This window comes from Aspergillus nidulans, chromosome I (assembly GCF_000011425.1).
Source record: "Aspergillus nidulans FGSC A4 chromosome I".
Lineage (NCBI taxonomy): Eukaryota > Fungi > Ascomycota > Eurotiomycetes > Eurotiales > Aspergillaceae > Aspergillus > Aspergillus nidulans.
Window position 1 is genome coordinate 2,927,063 of NC_066257.1, and position 16,611 is coordinate 2,943,673.

Sequence of the window (16,611 nt, forward strand, 5' to 3'; positions counted from 1 at the left end):
CTCCGCCGGCTGATCAGAGACTTGTGTTGACTTTTTCCCCGTGGCGAACTTCGTTCTTCTAATATTCTCTGTTCATACAACATCAGGGGTTCAGGTTCCCTTACTTCGCCTCTGTTGCTGTGGGAGGAGCCGCTGTCGCTGTATAACTCTCGACCTATATGAGGTTTTTTTTTATCATGTTATAAAAGGTATGGAAAACACGAAAACCCCTTCCAAGCCATAATGATGAAGCAAGATTTCACACAGACCTGTTCTGAGCATTCTTCGGAGTATGCGGATCAACAATCGTTCCAACTGCTGTCTGATACATGGCTTTCTTTTCTGCTATGCTATGGGTGTTTCTCTTATTTGTCATTGTACTAATTGACGCCCAGGTTTAATAGTGAAGTTCCAATTGAGTTGTCATGAGTTCAGAGAAATTTAAAGGTTCTCTAGCTAGCTGAACAAGATAAGGATACAAATACAACGAATATATGATGTTGAGACAATAAGCCTTGTATAGTATACAGTTGTCTGTCACCCACCGTGTCAATAATAACAGAAGCTCGCAAATTTATCAAACCAGCCCTCCCCCAGCCAGATTCTCAAACGAATAATCCCTTTCATATAGGATTTCCGGCTGCACTTTCTGTCGGAAAACATACCTCTTGAAGAAAAATGGAATCTGGCGCAGCCCATACCTTGCATGGAACCTTGTTGAAACAGAAAACACCTGGTCCAACTCCTCCAGTGTTTTGCCCTTAGTCTCAGGCATGAACATCAGTATCATCCACCAGCCGACAATGCACCACCCGGCATACCAACTAAATGCGCCCTGGTCCTTGAAAGCAATCCTCAGCGACGGCCACGTGATTGCGAGCACGAAGTTGAAGAGCCAAGTTGTGGCCGTCGCAAGCGCCATCCCGTACGAGCGGACGTAGAGTGGGTATGCTTCTGCCGAATAAGTAAAAGGCACTGGACCCTCGCCGACAGAGTAAAAGACGCCAAAGAGGTATGTACCCAGCGCAGTGCAGCCAAGCCGTGCATTATTCCCAGTGTCTTCCGGAATCCAGAAGCTAAACCCCGTGAAGAACATGGAGAGTGCCATCAGTGGGAATGTGCTCAAGAGTAGATTGCGCCGGCCAAATGTGTCGATTGTGTAGACGGCGGGGATTGCGAAGAGCCAATTTATGAGCCCCCAGCCAAGCGACGCGGTTAGGGCTTTGCGTTGGTTAGAGACGGTCAGCTTTGAGTGCTCGCTAGCCGTTTGGAGGAAGATTTCGGAGGAGTAATAGGCTAATACATTCACGCCGCAGAACTGACAGGTTATTAGTTGGAAGTTGCCCTAATATACTTGTTATTTTGTGACAAACCTGCTGCATAAACATGACAATCTCAGAAGCGAACATTGCCCGGCGGTTACGAGGGACGTTGATCAGTTCTAGCAGCTTGTTCTGCCCTAACTTCATGGACTTCTCGGCTTCTAGCAGTGTGTACATGTAGTACATATCCCGGGCTGCCTGGACTTTGTTGAAGCGCAAACTGCACATTGACTGGTACGCGCGATCATATAGATTCCGCGACATATACCACCGGGGCGACTCCGGGCACATGAAGACGAAGCAGCACACGATCACTGCCGGGACGAGGGCGGAGGCCAGCATCAAACGCCAGTTAAGGCCCACGATGCCGGATGAATCAGGGACCTGGAAGAAAGCCAAGTCGGCGGCGTAGCCTGCTCACATCAGCCCTATCCGAAATCGTAAGCGCGAAGATCCTACCAAACATAATTCCAAAAGCAGTCCACCTAAAATACGTTAGCCATGGTCTAGTATATCCAATTCAGGAGTTCTTGCATTTGCCATTGCATCACCAAAGCACCTCTTACGGCTGGAGGAGCTGTATCGCGCCTTATGTTAAACTCATCCCACTTTATTGAGACTTGAGGCAAACTAACTCACCTGTTTCGGCTGCGTATACTGGTACAGTAGCGGACTTTGGGCCTATCCCAAACCCAAGGGCGAAGCGCGCAATAAATAAAGACCACCAGGTACTGCAACATCCTTGCCAGAGACATGTCGTGGCCGAGAAGATGCAAGTTATAAAAATGGTTCCTCGTCGGCCAAACCAAGAATTGAATGGGACCGTCAGCCAGCAACCAACGATAGCGCAACATAGATAAGGAGCGGCATTGACCAATCCTGAAATCCAATTGTGTCTGGAGATGTTCTCGTCTGCTATGCCAAATTGATGCTTGTAGAAGATCTGCGCACCGTTTACCACGGTTTCATCTGACACATTAGATCTTGCAGGCGGGATATACGAGACAAACTTACCCATTCCCTGCACAGCAGCTGATAAAGAGCACAGTATGATCACCAAGTACATTGTCCAGGGCTGTGACCAACGGTGCTCAAACTCGTGCCGCAGAACCTCGAGTTCTTGCACAGTCAGGCCGGGAACATTCTCAAATTTCTCGGGCGCTTGGGCCAGCATTGCCCCGAGGCCAAAAGCCCGGATGTCGCCCTCATCGCCTATCTGGTGAGTAATCGCGAAGTTGATCCCTTGCCTGCGCAGCTCTTCGTGCGAGTATCCAGAAAGCGGGTTCGCCAGTTTGGCATTCAGGTTCCGACGAGCGCGCTCCGCAGCAGTTCCAAATGCGCGCCGAGGCACAAAGCTCTCTTTCTGTTCAGTCGCATACTCTAGGTTCTCTGTTCGCGGCTCGATGGAATCGCCCAGAGGGCTGGTTGAGGCTTTAGCTTGCATGGGGCGTACGCAACGTAGTTATTTTTTTGGTGTAGATCGAAGCTCAAGGCGACTGTTATATCAAACTAACGACACCTCCACTAACGAATGGCACGGTAACATTGGCAATCGATAGGTTCCCGTATCGGAGCTCGAATAACGCAAGATCGAGCTCATTGAAAGCGACAATCTACAGTCGCGGGGCCTGCTATGTCAGGCACTGACCACTGACAGTTTCTCAGGCACGGACAGAAGATGTCAGCCACGTGGAAAGTAGTTGGAGGGCCCACCTAGTTTCGGAAATAGGGCAGTACGTTCATTCCGCAATATAGAGTTGAGAGTCAAAGAATGCGATGCCCACGAGTGATCAACTCAGAATCAAAAGTGCAGACCAAGGAGATGAGAGTATCCCAAATCCCGACCGTTTGAATGCAGACATTGTGAGATGAGGCGAGGCGATGCCGGTGGACGCAGGATTATGTGAGTACGCAGGCAGTGCCCCGAACAGGATGAAGGGCACGAGATGACCTGGCTCGTCCAGGAAAGAGAGATCATTCGCCCGTAACATAATTGTTGGTGACAGCGCTTGGTCGCCGATCATTGACCTACCATGATTGGAAGGCTGAGGAAGAGGTGCAGTTGAGGAGCAGTGAGATTCGGATTCTGTCCAATGAGGCCATGGCCGAGAACGAGAGGCTGTCTTCAGGCCCGAACTTCGAGGCCTGGGCTGAGTCCCGTGGCTGTGGACTCGGACTCGAACGAAAACTGCCAACTTTCGAGAAAATTACGGAGGACAAAGATGGACGTGGACGGACGTGGACGGAGGACAATCGCTAAGGATAACCTTGCTGGTGTTTGTGTGCGACAATTTTGGAAGGACTCTCGCTAGGTGCAGAGGCCAGAGTACCGTATGCGGACGCCAGATCCACTCATCGTACTGGGCACTCATATAACATTATTTTTTCCGAGATTTGCTTACCACCATTATTCAAATGTCAGTCTCCCAGACTCAGAGCGACAGACTATGGATACTTATCAGCAAATACCCAGGCTTGACCAGGCTTCCCCAGACCCGCTCTTATCGCACTTAGTGAGCTCTATCGTTATCGTTATCGTTATCAGTAGTGCGGGGAATGGCGGCTAAGGACTGACAGGCGGTCGATCCGCCATCATTCGGATACTTTCCGGATGGTCGGGCGATGAAGGCTGTAGTAAGTTGTGGGAGTATGGGGGAGATAGAGAAATATGGGGTAATTCTGCTTCCGATGTGAAATCATCCTGGTCATGATCACTTCCTAACCCCTCTCAATCCGATCGGATCACGGTAAACCCCTCAAATATATAAACCTTACCGTAGTGCAACGACACAGTTCCCACGACAATCCTATGGGCGTTTCTTTCTCTCCGCATTCTCTTACTCTCTCATTCTTCCAAAACTAAGAAAGCAAGATGCTCGGCAAGATCGCTCTCGAAGAAGCCTTCGCGCTCCCACGTTTTGAAGAGAAGACCCGCTGGTGGGCATCTCTCTTCTCTACAGACCCCGAAACCCACGTTAAGGAAATCACAGACATCACCAAGATGCGCATTGAGCACGCGGACAAGTATGGCGTCGGTTACCAGATTCTTTCCTACACTGCCCCTGGTGTACAGGACATTTGGGACCCCGCGGAGGCGCAGGCTCTCGCGGTCGAGATCAATGACTACATTGCTGAGCAGATCAAGGAGCGCCCGGATCGATTTGGGGCTTTTGCGTACGTTTTCATCCGTGCCTTCTACTTCTGTGATCATCTAGGAACAAAGACACAAAGTTGGGACGGGTAAGCTAAGTTAGCTTTGTGGTAGGACACTGTCAATGCACGATCCTCAAGAAGCAGCCACCGAGCTCCGTCGCTGTGTCGAGAAGTACGGTTTCCTCGGCGCGCTGGTCAACGACACTCAGCGCGCAGGTCCAGACGGTGACGATATGATTTTCTACGATAATGCATCTTGGGATGTCTTCTGGAAAACCTGCACAGACCTCAACGTGCCGCTCTACCTGCACCCGCGAAACCCCACGGGCACAATCTATAACAAGCTGTGGGCTGACCGTAAATGGCTCGTTGGACCGCCTCTCAGTTTTGCGCAGGGCGTTTCCTTGCACGTGCTGGGGATGGTTACGAATGGCGTCTTTGACCGCCATCCCAAGCTTCAAATTATCCTCGGCCATCTAGGCGAGCACATACCCTTCGACATGTGGCGGATAAACCACTGGTTCGAGGACCGCAAGAAGCAGCTTGGTCTGGCGGAGACGTGTAAGCGGACGATTCGGGAGTACTTTGCGGACAATCTGTGGATTACGACAAGTGGTCACTTTTCAACGAATACGCTCAAGTTCTGTATGGGCGAGGTTTCGGCGGATCGTATTCTGTTCAGTATTGATTATCCTTTTGAACATTTTGAGGATGCTTGTGAGTGGTTTGATAGTGCGGAGTTGAACCTTGTTGATAAGGTTAAGATCGGGAGGGAGAATGCAAAACGACTGTTTAGGTTGGGTCCGTATAAGGATTCGGAGGCTTGATTCTGTTTATATCTGAATCTTGAATGAGTTCATGGATGATAAAGTGACAAGAAAGGACTGGATTGAATTGAGCAGCAAAATAGGTAGAGGAGCAGACTATCTATCGCAAGCTTCTATCTATCTAGGGTATCAAGAATCGATTTCCGAAGTGAGTCCTGCGTGAACAGCCTGGTACTGTACATTGCAGTACACCGGATGGCAACCTCGAGATTGACTTTCGTATCCTGACAACTCATTGCTTCCAGTCTCCTGCTGATGATATCCATAAAGCGTTGGGGACTGCAAAGTGGGCGTTTCACAAGATTTATGTTTTTCGACTTTTTTTTTCCCTTGGAATATCTGATTAGGCTTTTTTTGTGGATTTGCTTTTTCGTGCTATTTATATTGCTTTCTCTTAACTGTTCTTAGCTGGACCTCATGCGGCAGGCCGCTTTGTGCTTGAACGCTCCCTGACTTCATCCCACCTTAAATCCAAGTGGCATCTGCGCATGCAGAGTCTCCGTTGGTGACAGCATAATCCAAACGATCACAACTTAGGGTTTTGACGAGGCGCCTCATAGATAAAAACCTCACGCTCACGCTCACAATCTGAAGAAAGCCCACGACGAGTAACCGGGCATGGCAAAGCGATCGGCATGGCGGCGGGACGAGGCTGAGGGCGGACTATACCAACAGGCACGGGATGATCCTCGTCTGAGTCCAAAGAGACGGCAAAGCGAGGATGTTCAGGCATGGGAGGGAGAATAGGCGAGTTATTGTCGTCACGTGCGACAACACGACGCTCCAGAGCTTGGTCCTGATCAGAGGCGTCCTCATAAGCGGGGTACTGGAATTGCAACATAGAACGAGAGATAGAATAGCCAGAGGGACGAGGACGGGAGGCCGCGAAGGAGGGGACATTATTTGAGGGATCTTCGTACTCGCCGTTCTCGATAGAGTTCTGACGACGTATATGGGCTAGCGCCTCAAGGCGAGCTGCGAAGGTGTTAGTACAGCGGTGCCTGTAGTCAATGTAATCGTGGCGGAGCCAGGCCTCCTCGTCCTCTTCTTCTTCCGCGGCGTTAAGGTCAAGAATATCTTCGTCAGGGCAGTCATCTTGCTGGCACTGTGGCTTTGACTCGTCATAGGACTGAGTGCGAGAAGACTGCGCGCTATGGGATGAAGTAGCTTCAGACTGTTCAGTGGAGGTGTGGCCGCGAAGATGCTCGTTCAGGGTTCCGTGGCGGGTGATGTGGCCACCGTTGTTTTCAGCATCGCCAGTCTGGGGGTGCCCAGCATAGGAAGATAGAGAGGCTTTACTGTTAGGCCGATGGGTCTCTTCCCAGCAGCGGTTGAACTTAAGGCTGGTCATGGCTTCGGGCGGTGCATAGTCGGTGTCCGAGACGCCGCAAGTATCATCCTTACCATGCTCGACAGGGAGACTGTCGGAACGCGAGCTTCCTGCAGCCAAGGCGTGAGAAGACTGTGAGGAGAACATTTGGGCCGACGTGTAGGAAGACTGCAAAATGGATTGTTCTGGCAGCTGGGAGTTGTCGTGACGATATCCGTCTGGCATGGGGTATGGGCGAGAAAGGGTCCCTTGTTCAAGGGTATTGCTGTGGTGTCTCACGATAAAAGGGGAGGACCTATAAACAAGGGGAACATCGGATGGTCCGAGACGGTCAGAAATCCGGCGGCCATGAGGTTCGACTCTGGAATGGAAAGGGTAATGCAACGCCTCATGAGCGGCACGACATTCCTGGGAGGTCCTATTGCCAAGGCCATGAGCGTGATCTTGAGGAGCTTCGTCGTTGCTGATCCCAAAACAAGCTGACAACACGGTAGGGCTCCTGGCCTGGTTAACGTGGTGTTTCGCTCCAGTCTCGGTTTGGGCATGCCCAAGAATAAAAGCAAGCTCTCTGTGAACTTCGGACTGATGACGCTCGGCAGCGGAGCGAGAAAGGGCGAGGAGGTATTTGTTCTCATGCTCACACGCAGGGTAAGCAGGCTCGTTGATGGGATTGCCATAGAGATTATCGCCTCGCGCCATCTGGTCCACGACAGGACGAATGAAACGGTCACCAATATCACGGTTTATCTTGCCAAGCGCCTCATAGTCTCGGATCATCTGCCCAAGCATGTTATAAGTCGCATTCAGCAGATACGACAACCGCTGGAAGTTCGGAGGAATGTTGGGCATATGCTCAACGAGGTAGTTGTTGTACATGACATGAAAGTCGTCGTATAGCCACACCTCGAAAAATTGCTGAAAAATTTCGAAGAAGTTCTGTTCACTGCGGCGCGCGCGTTTGAGGTACCTGTCCGGTCAATAGTAGAGTTAGTTTATCGCTTTCTAGGATAGCTGAGAGGGAAGAGAAGACTTACTGGATGATTATCGCGGCCATTTCCTTGAATCGGTCCAGCAGAGTGACTCCAGTTTTTGCGGCCACCTGGGAAATAAGGACACGAGCACGCTCTGCATTATTCCTTTCGCGGAAGATGAGCCCGCCAACGGCAGAAAAGTACTCGATTATTTTCGTCGTGTAGTGGAAAACGGTCTTCAGATCGTTTTCGCTGGCCTGATTGAGAGGGTCTCTAGGAAAATTCTTGCTGCGGAACAAGATAAATTCCATATGAACGATCATGCTTGTAACAGCACTGAACCTTTTGCCAAAGTGTTTGGGGACATCTTCCCGTCCCTTGAGGAATTGATCAACTCGCTCATGCATCGCACGCTTGTGGGCCTCCTGCTGAACGCAGAAGTGATCATGATGAGACACTTCAGGACAGGGACGGACGCCTTCTAAGACGATCATTGATGACCTGCTGCGAGCCAACTCTTCGTCTTCAACAGAAGAGGCTGGGCCACGGATTGCAATGATGTGGTCCCTGATTTCATTCATCCGCAAAATTTCTTCTGCTACTTTGCCCATTGCATGCTTGTAAGCCTCTTCCTGCGCCCTGTAGGCAAGAGAGGGAAGCTCGGACATGGAGGCATCCAAGTCAGGAAAAGGCTCAGTGGAAATAGTTGAGGAACGGGACCGAGGGCGTAAAGGGAGGACAGTGTCGGCCTCGTTGGCGTTAGAGCATTTGGTCGAAGTAGTAACCACCTCGTTCTGCAAGTCGTCGCTTGACTGCGCGTGGCTTTCAACAGTGGCATGACGATACTGATCAGGCGCCTCGACGGCATTCTTCGCATAGGGCTGATGGTGACAAAGCCCGGTTTCCTCGTTCTCGTGGTCTGTCAAAATATCCTCTTCGGGTTCCTCTGGAGTAGGAGGAAGAGTAGGGTATGCCGAAGCAGCTCCTCCAGACCCATGTCTGGAGAAATAAGACATAGCTTCTGGAAGGAAGGTGCTGGGTGTAATTCGCAAAAGAGAAGCTTGTCGCGAATGAGGTCTACGAATAGAAGCCAGAGAGAAGACCTTCAGGTAGGGCTAAGATATTGGCGACATGCGGCGAGCGGCAGTGTGAAGTGCAAGATGCGAAGATGAAATCTCATGAAAGTGCGTAACAGCATTATCATAACACAGAGGTATGATCTCAAGATCTTGCCTGGGGAGAAGCCCTTCACTGCTCTTTGTGTTGCTGCAACATAATTCACGCAACTTTCATTTTCTAGCGCCATCTTGTCTGCGTAAAACCTGGAACACAAGGCAGACAACGGATTTAGGAGGGAACAGCTGCAAATCCACCAATAAATGTGAGACCAGGTGAATGACATGCCTAGTCTTTGATATTCCTGTTGGCAAGGGGAAAAGGCTTGGACAGAATGAACCTGTAAAGAGCGCACTGAGCCTGAACAGCCCATCCTACCTAAGGAGTGAGTCAAATTAACAGAAGCTGCTGAACATCACCAGTGACGTAAATTGTGCTCCTCAATGCAGAAACCTGGGAAAGTCAATTGGAGAGAAAGTGAGGCCGCTGGAGGTTCGCTGCTGTTGTTGGTCGAGAGAGTCCAAGATTTGCGAGATACTTTGATACTAATGGAAGCGTGCGCAAGATGAGGAAGCTCTAGAGCTTGCTGGACTAAACCAGTTGAGTAGCAAGGACGTCCTTATGTAGGCTATGGAGTCGCCCGGTCCTAGTTGCTGCCACTCTAGAATATCGCCGTCGGAATCACTGGCCGCGAGGATCGTCTGATGAACCTGAAGGGAATAGATAGTGTCTGACACGTGTAAGTGAAAGCACTGAAAGAACGCTCATTTATGAGTCGAATAGACTATTTGAACATAGTTATTCATTCCTAATCAAAACTCGCTACATAACAGATGATGTACCGCACCTCAATCAGAAGCGCCCACTGCGAGAGCGCCGGTAGAAATCGAGTCTGCAATTCGACCCTCCCACGAAGGACGTTTGATTTAACGAGATAGAGGAACAGAAGGGAACAGAACGTTCCCAACAGTATCTATCTCTCAAACTCCTCCGCGGTTAAGAGGGTCGGTGTCGTTATTCGCACGTTGACTAATTGGCACGTCATTGACAGGACCGTGACAACTTAAAGTTGTGCGATTTGGGATATTACAGAGTTGCGCCAGGTCGGATACAGACTAACAACCGAATCTACTCGGTTTTCGGGTGGCTGTCCTCGGCTTCGTCATCATCGTCGTCGTCGGGTGACGGGACGTCCATTACACGTCCACTTGCCCTTTCCAATATCAAACGGCTCCACGCCCTTACACCTTTGTAGACGGCCTTCAAGTGGTCAGCGGCCGCCCAGGAGTATGCATGGGGACCCATAGGATACGTACCCAGAAAAAACTCGCAATGCCGAGCACAACAACGATCCAGCGGATAGAAGAAACTCGATCCCTTCCAGTGCTGGCACGACCACGAACAATCGTGGACGATCGTACGGTAGACCAGTGCCATGGCGCGAGCCCATAAAGAGTCTGGACGAAGCCCAGCAACCCCAGCGATGTCATTCCTTTTAGAAAGTGATCAATCCAAGTAGGACTTTTGGCGCCAAGTAAACTATTTTCCTCCCAGTAATCGGCATAATACACCGTTTCCACCGGGTCAATGTAAAAATTAATGATAGGGTCAGCAATGAAACCAAGCAAGAAAATGGTCAAAAGCAAAACGAGGCTAGTCAAGGCTATCTGACTGATTGGGCTATTGATCCAGCCCGCCCAAGTGAGGCGCTCTAGCCGGTACTGAAAGCCACAGGTCGGGCAATTCCAGAAGCGTCTCTTGTCGTGGCTGGGGCTGGATAATCGCCAGGTCTGAAGGCATCCCTCATGGACATAACGGGATGAACCTTTGCATTTGCAGGGCTTGAGAAGGCGCCCGAGCTCCGGATCCTCAGACTCGTAGACGACACGAACTCCGCGCTGAAGGAAGCCAGGCATATGTTCCGAAGGAGGAACAAGGGTTGGAGGCACGGTCTCCAGGCAAATGCGACATAAGCGACTTGGATAGTGCCTTTTAGGGTGCTCAGAGGTAGCACCCGAGTCACCAGCCTGTTGGGTAAACTCAGAGCTCTGATTTCCGCCGGGACTTGCGGAATCTGTTGGCGATTCCGTAGGAAACTGCCAGGTTGGCATATTCAGCCCTTCCATAGTACTGTCGATTCAGGGTGGCCGCATAGTATGAATATACCATAAGTGAGAGTTACAGGAAAGGAAGAACGCTTATGTGCAGTCGTCATCCATAGCCATCCAGTCCATATGATGAGCATGAAAAAAAAAATAAACGGAAAAAGCAAAAGACGAGACGAAGTTGAGTGGGCGAGTGGAGATGGAGGAGCTCCGATTTACTGCCACCGCCTTCCGACTTTGGACTGGTAAACTGATGTGAGCTGAAGGCTCCAGGCTCACACGTCAACCAGCCAGTGCTATCCTCCATCCCATCTCCATTAACTCTGCTGAATATCTCCTTCATCTCCTCATAATTTTAATCACTGTGAAGCTTGCAAAGATATACAGACGTCCCGATGGCCGACAGATATTCTTTCTCCCTGACCACCTTTTCTCCAAGGTAAGCGGAGCTCTAATGATGAGGCACCACGGCTTGCTAACAACCTTCTAGCGGGAAACTCGTTCAGATTGGTATGAGTCTTAACTGCCAATCTTAAGCGACCGTGCTAATTGATATAGAATATGCATTGAACGCAGTCAACCAAGGAGTAACCGCTCTTGGAATTAAAGGTGCAGTTGGCTGACCTCCGACTAGACGTGACAGCTACTGATCTCTCGCTGCAGCTACAAATGGAATCGTTTTGGCCACTGAGAAGAAGTCTTCCTCGCCCTTGATTGATCCTCCCTCGCTCTCCAAGATCTCCCTCATCACACCCGACATCGGCATGGTCTACGCCGGTATGAGCCCCGACTATCGAGTGCTTGTCGACAAGGCCCGCAAGGTCTCACACACCGGCTATAAGCGCATCTACAACGAATACCCCCCCACCCGGATATTAGTGCAGGATGTTGCCCGCGTCGTTCAAGAGGCAACACAGTCCGGTGGTGTTCGGCCATATGGTGTCAGCTTGCTGATTGCGGGTTGGGACGAGGGTGTCGAGCCTGAGACCGCCCAGGCTCAGAAGGGAGAGGAGGAAGAGCCCAAGAAGGCTACTGGAAAGACAGGCGGCATTCTGAAGGGAGGTCCCAGCTTATACCAGGTCGACCCCAGCGGCAGCTATTACCCCTGGAAGGCTACGGCCATCGGAAAGCACGCCACGAGTGCAAAGACGTTCCTTGAGAAGCGTTACACGGAGGGGCTCGAGCTTGAAGATGCCATCCACATTGCTCTACTGACTTTGAAGGAAACAATCGAAGGCGAGATGAATGGTGACACGATAGAAATTGGTGAGTGTTTGGAAGAGTATTCGCAACTCGGGGCGCGAAAAGCTAATTGTCGCTATAGGCATCGTTGGCCCTCCCGCCGATCATTTGCTTGGCTACGAGGGCGTTGAAGGAGCCCGTGGTCCCCGATTCAGGAAGCTTACGAAAGAGGAGATCGAAGACTATCTGACCAGTCTATAAATGATTCGTTCATGTTAATCCCGTCGAGATCTGTAGCATAATAGACTCCTATTGCATTGAGTCTGACAAGAATTACTCGCTTTTCTCCCTCTACATTGTGTCACTTAGTCCCGAAGCATGGGCTTCAACCATACGATGCTGATAGGACGGCTGCAACGCGCTACGCCTCTTTTCATGTCTATGGAAAAAATGAAAAAGAAAAAGAACAAAAAGGCAACACCAAAGTAAGCCATCTGTGCGCCTAGTGACCTCTTCAAACAAATGAGCTTCCCCGCAATATCATAGTGGCGGCAGGGGCTGCTAAGGAAGCCATAAAGAACCAACCAACGCAACTCTAAACATGCAACCCTGTGTCCATTCACGGATTGACAATCATCCTCGGGTGGGAAAGGAAAACTTTGTCCATCATCATGCTTCGTATCTTGGGCGTACATTGTAGCACCATCCCAGTCACCGGAACCGGCTCACTACATGCGTGTTACACAGTCCTAGGTTGAAAGAGAGCCTATGTCTTGATGCCCTGTACAGTACGCTCCATAGGGTACCCGTTACAGTGTGGTGCGTTGGACTAAGTAAACTCTTCTCGCATCGTTTGAGCAAAGGACTTCATTCCTGGGGCACAATCTCCTTGTTCTTCGTGTTTGCTTGAGAGATTGGTGACCCAGGGAGCCCAGGAATGATCGTTGATAGCTTAAATCTCTTGCTCCCCCTTTCATTGGAGAGATTAGCGACACTATAGTTTGACTGGCTAAGAGAGATGTTTGTTGAGATCCAACTTGGGACTCTCCAGCGGATCTGTGCCTGTCTAGACTCTAGCTAGGCTCAATCCTATGCTCCCAGCCCTCTCCATAGCTTCTTTTAACTGGCCAGGGCTCGTATAATCCCTGCCACCTGTGCCTCTTTAGGGCCTTAAGGCACCAAACCTTCCAAAGATCTTTCATACCCCAGATAAAGTCTAGTCATAGTCTGTTAAGATTTAATCCCATGCCTGGCTTCACCCAATCACACCGTGGTGCACATTTGACTTACTTTTTCCGCTTTGTTCAGAATGCCGGTCGTGTGCCCTAGGCCGTAGACTTGAAAAAGTATTACCGGCCGAACCTTGGCGTCTCTCTCCATATTATCACCCTCATTCTCCAGACTCACCATGCATAGGAGTCAACACCCGGCGGCCTCGTGCAACATTAGCACCCTGAATCCCTTGTTGCGCTGTTTCATCGGTGCGCCGTTTAACTGGTCCTGGTCTTAGATCTGGTCTGGGTTCTTCGTGGTGGATTTCGGGACAGGAGTCGATTGATTGTTACTGTCACTCCAGGCCTCGACTCCTCTGTCTTTGTCACTGAGCACGTTCTATAAGCGGAGTTCCGGATATGGAGAGATAGGAGTAACTGGCTGATGCGGGATCGGCGTCTTGCTTTGCCATTGCGGCTTCTAAGCAAGCTCGAAGTCCTTGTGGTGGTTGTCGTTACTATTGGTTTTGTTTGCTTGCAATTTAATGGATGGCTACTTGAGGAAGAGGATACGTTGTAGTGGTCTGTGTGCATGTATTGTTATTCTGTTCTTTATAAAAACATTGCCAGATCCAGGACCATGGCCCAGCTTGACAGTGTTCCCTGGTGTGGTACTTCTGCTTTTTTGACCGTCTCCCTTTGAGATTGGATGGTGAGTGCTTCCGTTACAGGCGATTTTAAAATCTTCTGTGCTTGGGTCTTTTTTCCTTTGAAGAATAGGCAATATTCCATCCCTCCTCTTGTTGTCCTGTAACTGACCAGTTTCCAGTTGCAGTTGCATTGACGATATGGTGTCGATGGCCCAAGACATTTATGATGGAATCTCAGGGTCCCTTACGGGTGAGGATAGAAGTGAAGGTCTCTTGGCGGTTCTGACGATATTTATCGCGCTCTCCTGTTACAATGTCCTTGAGCTCGTTGTTCTGGTGCTCTCCACTTTTCGGCGGTGGAAGGGGCTATACTTCTGGAGTCTTTTGATCTCCGGAGTTGTGGGAGTTGTGCCATACTCAATCGGTTTCCTGTTGAAGTTTTTCAGTCATGTTGACTCGACGTTCTCTGTCAGTATCCTTACCGTCGGCTGGTGGACAATGGTGACAGGCCAATCTTTCGTCCTCTATTCTCGGTTACATCTTGTGCTTCGAGACGAACGGATCCTTCATCGCGTTTTGTACATGATCATAGCAAATGTCTTCCTTCTGCACGTGCCAACAACCGTCTTGACGTACGGGGCAAATGTCGTCGCTGACGAGCCTTGGGTAGTAGGCTATAACGTCATGGAGAAGATTCAGATGACCGGGTTCACGATTCAGGAAGTCATCATCTCAGTACTATACGTCTGGGAGACAATCAGGATGCTTCAGCTCACCTCCAGTCGTGAGAACCGGAAAATAATGCATCAGCTGGTCGGGATCAACGTGATGATTGTCACAATGGATTTAGTGCTTCTGGGACTTGAGTACGCCAGCTTGTATGCTATCCAAATAACGTTGAAGGGGGTCGTCTACAGCGTGAAGTTGAAGCTGGAGTTTGCGGTTCTGGGAAAGCTCGTCGACGTTGTCCATGGCAATAAACGCACCGGTTTAGTCGGGAGCCCGATCCATCTATGCTCTCTCCAGGCTTCCCGTCCCCCAGGTGGAGTGTCGGCGGCCGTCCGTGGCGGGGTCAATCTCGGTCACAGCTCAATGATGAACGCTGCTTCAAAAGCGCCTCCATCTCAAACAAACATCGATGTGCCGGATGACAAGATTTTAGCAATGACGGAAGTTTCAACCTGGGTTGAGAGACGCCCGAGAGGCGGTGATCTTTAGTATGGATTTGGCATATTTTGACAGAGGACGCGGCAGACTTTCGGAGTGTGTATTCATAGTGGTATGTAGCCATGAAGGAACTGGGAGCATCGTGTTTCGTTTTCCCGCACAGTGTCACTTCGCGAAGCCGTCGTCCACCCATCCGTATTCTGCATCAGAATCACCTTCATCCTCGCTATCTGCGATCTCGTCAACCTTGCGTTTTCTCTGTAGAGGTGTGTCCTGTGCTTCGCCAAAGTCCAAAGCGGTCGTACGAGAGGCCGGCTGATCGTCCAAAGCACGCAGCCCATCCTGTCACTTGTAAGCCAATTAGAAATAGTCAGAATATTCGACCATACCTTCTCAATCACAAATTGAACAATATTCGCCCCTAACCGCACTGCCAACATTTTCCCAGATCTTTTCATTACTTCCGCACACCGAATACCCTCAACAGTGTTTTCCGTGGTCAAAAGATCGCGGTACAGAACAAGCCGGGTGCTTATACTACTTTCCCACGCCCCACCAGCTAAGACTGGACACAGAGTGGCACGTGGCTGGCCTTTGATCCTGGTCCGGGTCTGATTGATGGCAAGGACAGCCATCCGGTGGGTTGTCGCTAGCTTCATCAGCTGATTCGCCAGATCACTTGTAACGTTAGAACTTCTGTTCATGAGCCATTGGACCTGCGCTTTATCGATATTTTTTGACTGCCCAAGGCGTGCCTTGAGTTCCGTGGGATTTGGGAAGTATGACGCAAAGGGCCCTGAGGCAGAGTCGACGACTAGTAATCTGCAGTCCTGGGGTGGAAATGTTGACGGGGGATGTAGTAGGAGTGCGAGTATGTGAGGCAGAGACTGGGCTCGAATATGAGTCAGGTTTTGCACAAGTTGCTCCGCTGTTTGAGGTGATTTTGAAACCTCAATGGACTTCTGTAGAACATCGCGAAGACGTAACCGGGGCAGTGGAGAGCCAGTATCTGAATGGCATCAGTCTGCGTTTTAAGGAAGAGCCAGATAGCATACCAATCCAAACCACCTTTCCGCCAGCAAGGAGAGCGTTCGAGGCGACGTTGAGCCTTCAAATAAGTTAGGCTTGCATACGGGAACTCCTGGAGGACATACGCAAGAGACGTCTTCCCAACACCAGGCGGTCCAAAGACTTCTGTTACTTGGCCCTGAGGAATCCCGCGGGAGTCGGCGTCATCATCTTGTTCTGCGGGGAGCGGACTGATCGCATTATCTAGTTGAGTGATACCAGTTGGGATGGCACCGACACTGAGGGCTGCTGACGCCTGTAAGGATTGCGATGCAGAATAAGAAACGACAGGACCTGAATATGTCAGATCAAGCCACTACAAGCGTCGAGAGACTGCGTACGGAGTCGTTGAGTTGCCGGGCTGAGCAGCTCTTGTGTGTCCATCTTGGAACATCAATCGACGGTAAGTCTGAGAACAAGTCCCATTCCAACCCTTAGAAATTGTACTGTTGACATTCGAAATACTCCGCCGTGCCAATATCTTCAGCTGGCGCAGGAAGCACAATGTTGACTGCTAAGCTTGAGTGGTT

General features: G+C 50.3%; 7 protein-coding genes across 7 annotated transcripts, besides 1 other annotated feature; 3 read left to right on the forward strand and 4 right to left on the reverse strand.

The window, feature by feature from the left end:
* Positions 1-16,611: part of a sequence feature (contig 1.112 1..353724(1)) that runs on past both edges of the window.
* ANIA_10845 (uncharacterized protein) lies at positions 557-3,143 on the reverse strand (the record flags this gene model as incomplete). Its single annotated transcript, XM_050611080.1, has 6 exons — positions 2,316-3,143; positions 1,941-2,270; positions 1,836-1,878; positions 1,761-1,786; positions 1,353-1,714; positions 557-1,297 (listed from the first exon to the last, which is right to left on the reverse strand). Exons 1-6 carry the CDS (start codon positions 2,743-2,745, stop codon positions 557-559), a joined length of 1,932 nt encoding a protein of 643 aa, XP_050467160.1. The 5' UTR covers positions 2,746-3,143.
* On the forward strand, positions 4,174-5,281 carry ANIA_06723 (protein dhbD; the record flags this gene model as incomplete). Its single annotated transcript, XM_659235.1, has 2 exons — positions 4,174-4,475; positions 4,567-5,281. 2 exons carry the CDS (start codon positions 4,174-4,176, stop codon positions 5,279-5,281), a joined length of 1,017 nt encoding a protein of 338 aa, XP_664327.1.
* Positions 5,808-8,598, reverse strand: ANIA_06724 (uncharacterized protein; the record flags this gene model as incomplete). Its single annotated transcript, XM_659236.1, has 2 exons — positions 5,808-7,578; positions 7,646-8,598. The coding sequence occupies 2 exons, from the start codon at positions 8,596-8,598 to the stop codon at positions 5,808-5,810; spliced, it is 2,724 nt and encodes a 907-aa protein (XP_664328.1).
* On the reverse strand, positions 9,493-10,911 carry ANIA_06725 (E3 ubiquitin-protein ligase MARCH). The gene is made up of 3 exons (XM_659237.2): positions 10,865-10,911; positions 10,015-10,794; positions 9,493-9,958 (listed from the first exon to the last, which is right to left on the reverse strand). Exons 1-3 carry the CDS (start codon positions 10,865-10,867, stop codon positions 9,827-9,829), a joined length of 915 nt encoding a protein of 304 aa, XP_664329.2. The 5' UTR covers positions 10,868-10,911; the 3' UTR covers positions 9,493-9,826.
* pre8 (proteasome core particle subunit alpha 2) lies at positions 11,114-12,246 on the forward strand (the record flags this gene model as incomplete). The annotated part of the gene is made up of 5 exons (XM_659238.2): positions 11,114-11,242; positions 11,294-11,313; positions 11,362-11,412; positions 11,467-12,069; positions 12,128-12,246. Exons 1-5 carry the CDS (start codon positions 11,199-11,201, stop codon positions 12,244-12,246), a joined length of 837 nt encoding a protein of 278 aa, XP_664330.1. The 5' UTR covers positions 11,114-11,198.
* On the forward strand, positions 14,045-14,768 carry ANIA_06727 (uncharacterized protein; the record flags this gene model as incomplete). The annotated part of the gene is made up of 2 exons (XM_659239.1): positions 14,045-14,712; positions 14,750-14,768. The coding sequence occupies 2 exons, from the start codon at positions 14,045-14,047 to the stop codon at positions 14,766-14,768; spliced, it is 687 nt and encodes a 228-aa protein (XP_664331.1).
* On the reverse strand, positions 15,179-16,465 carry ANIA_06728 (uncharacterized protein; the record flags this gene model as incomplete). Its single annotated transcript, XM_659240.1, has 5 exons — positions 15,179-15,355; positions 15,403-16,022; positions 16,069-16,121; positions 16,168-16,375; positions 16,423-16,465. 5 exons carry the CDS (start codon positions 16,463-16,465, stop codon positions 15,179-15,181), a joined length of 1,101 nt encoding a protein of 366 aa, XP_664332.1.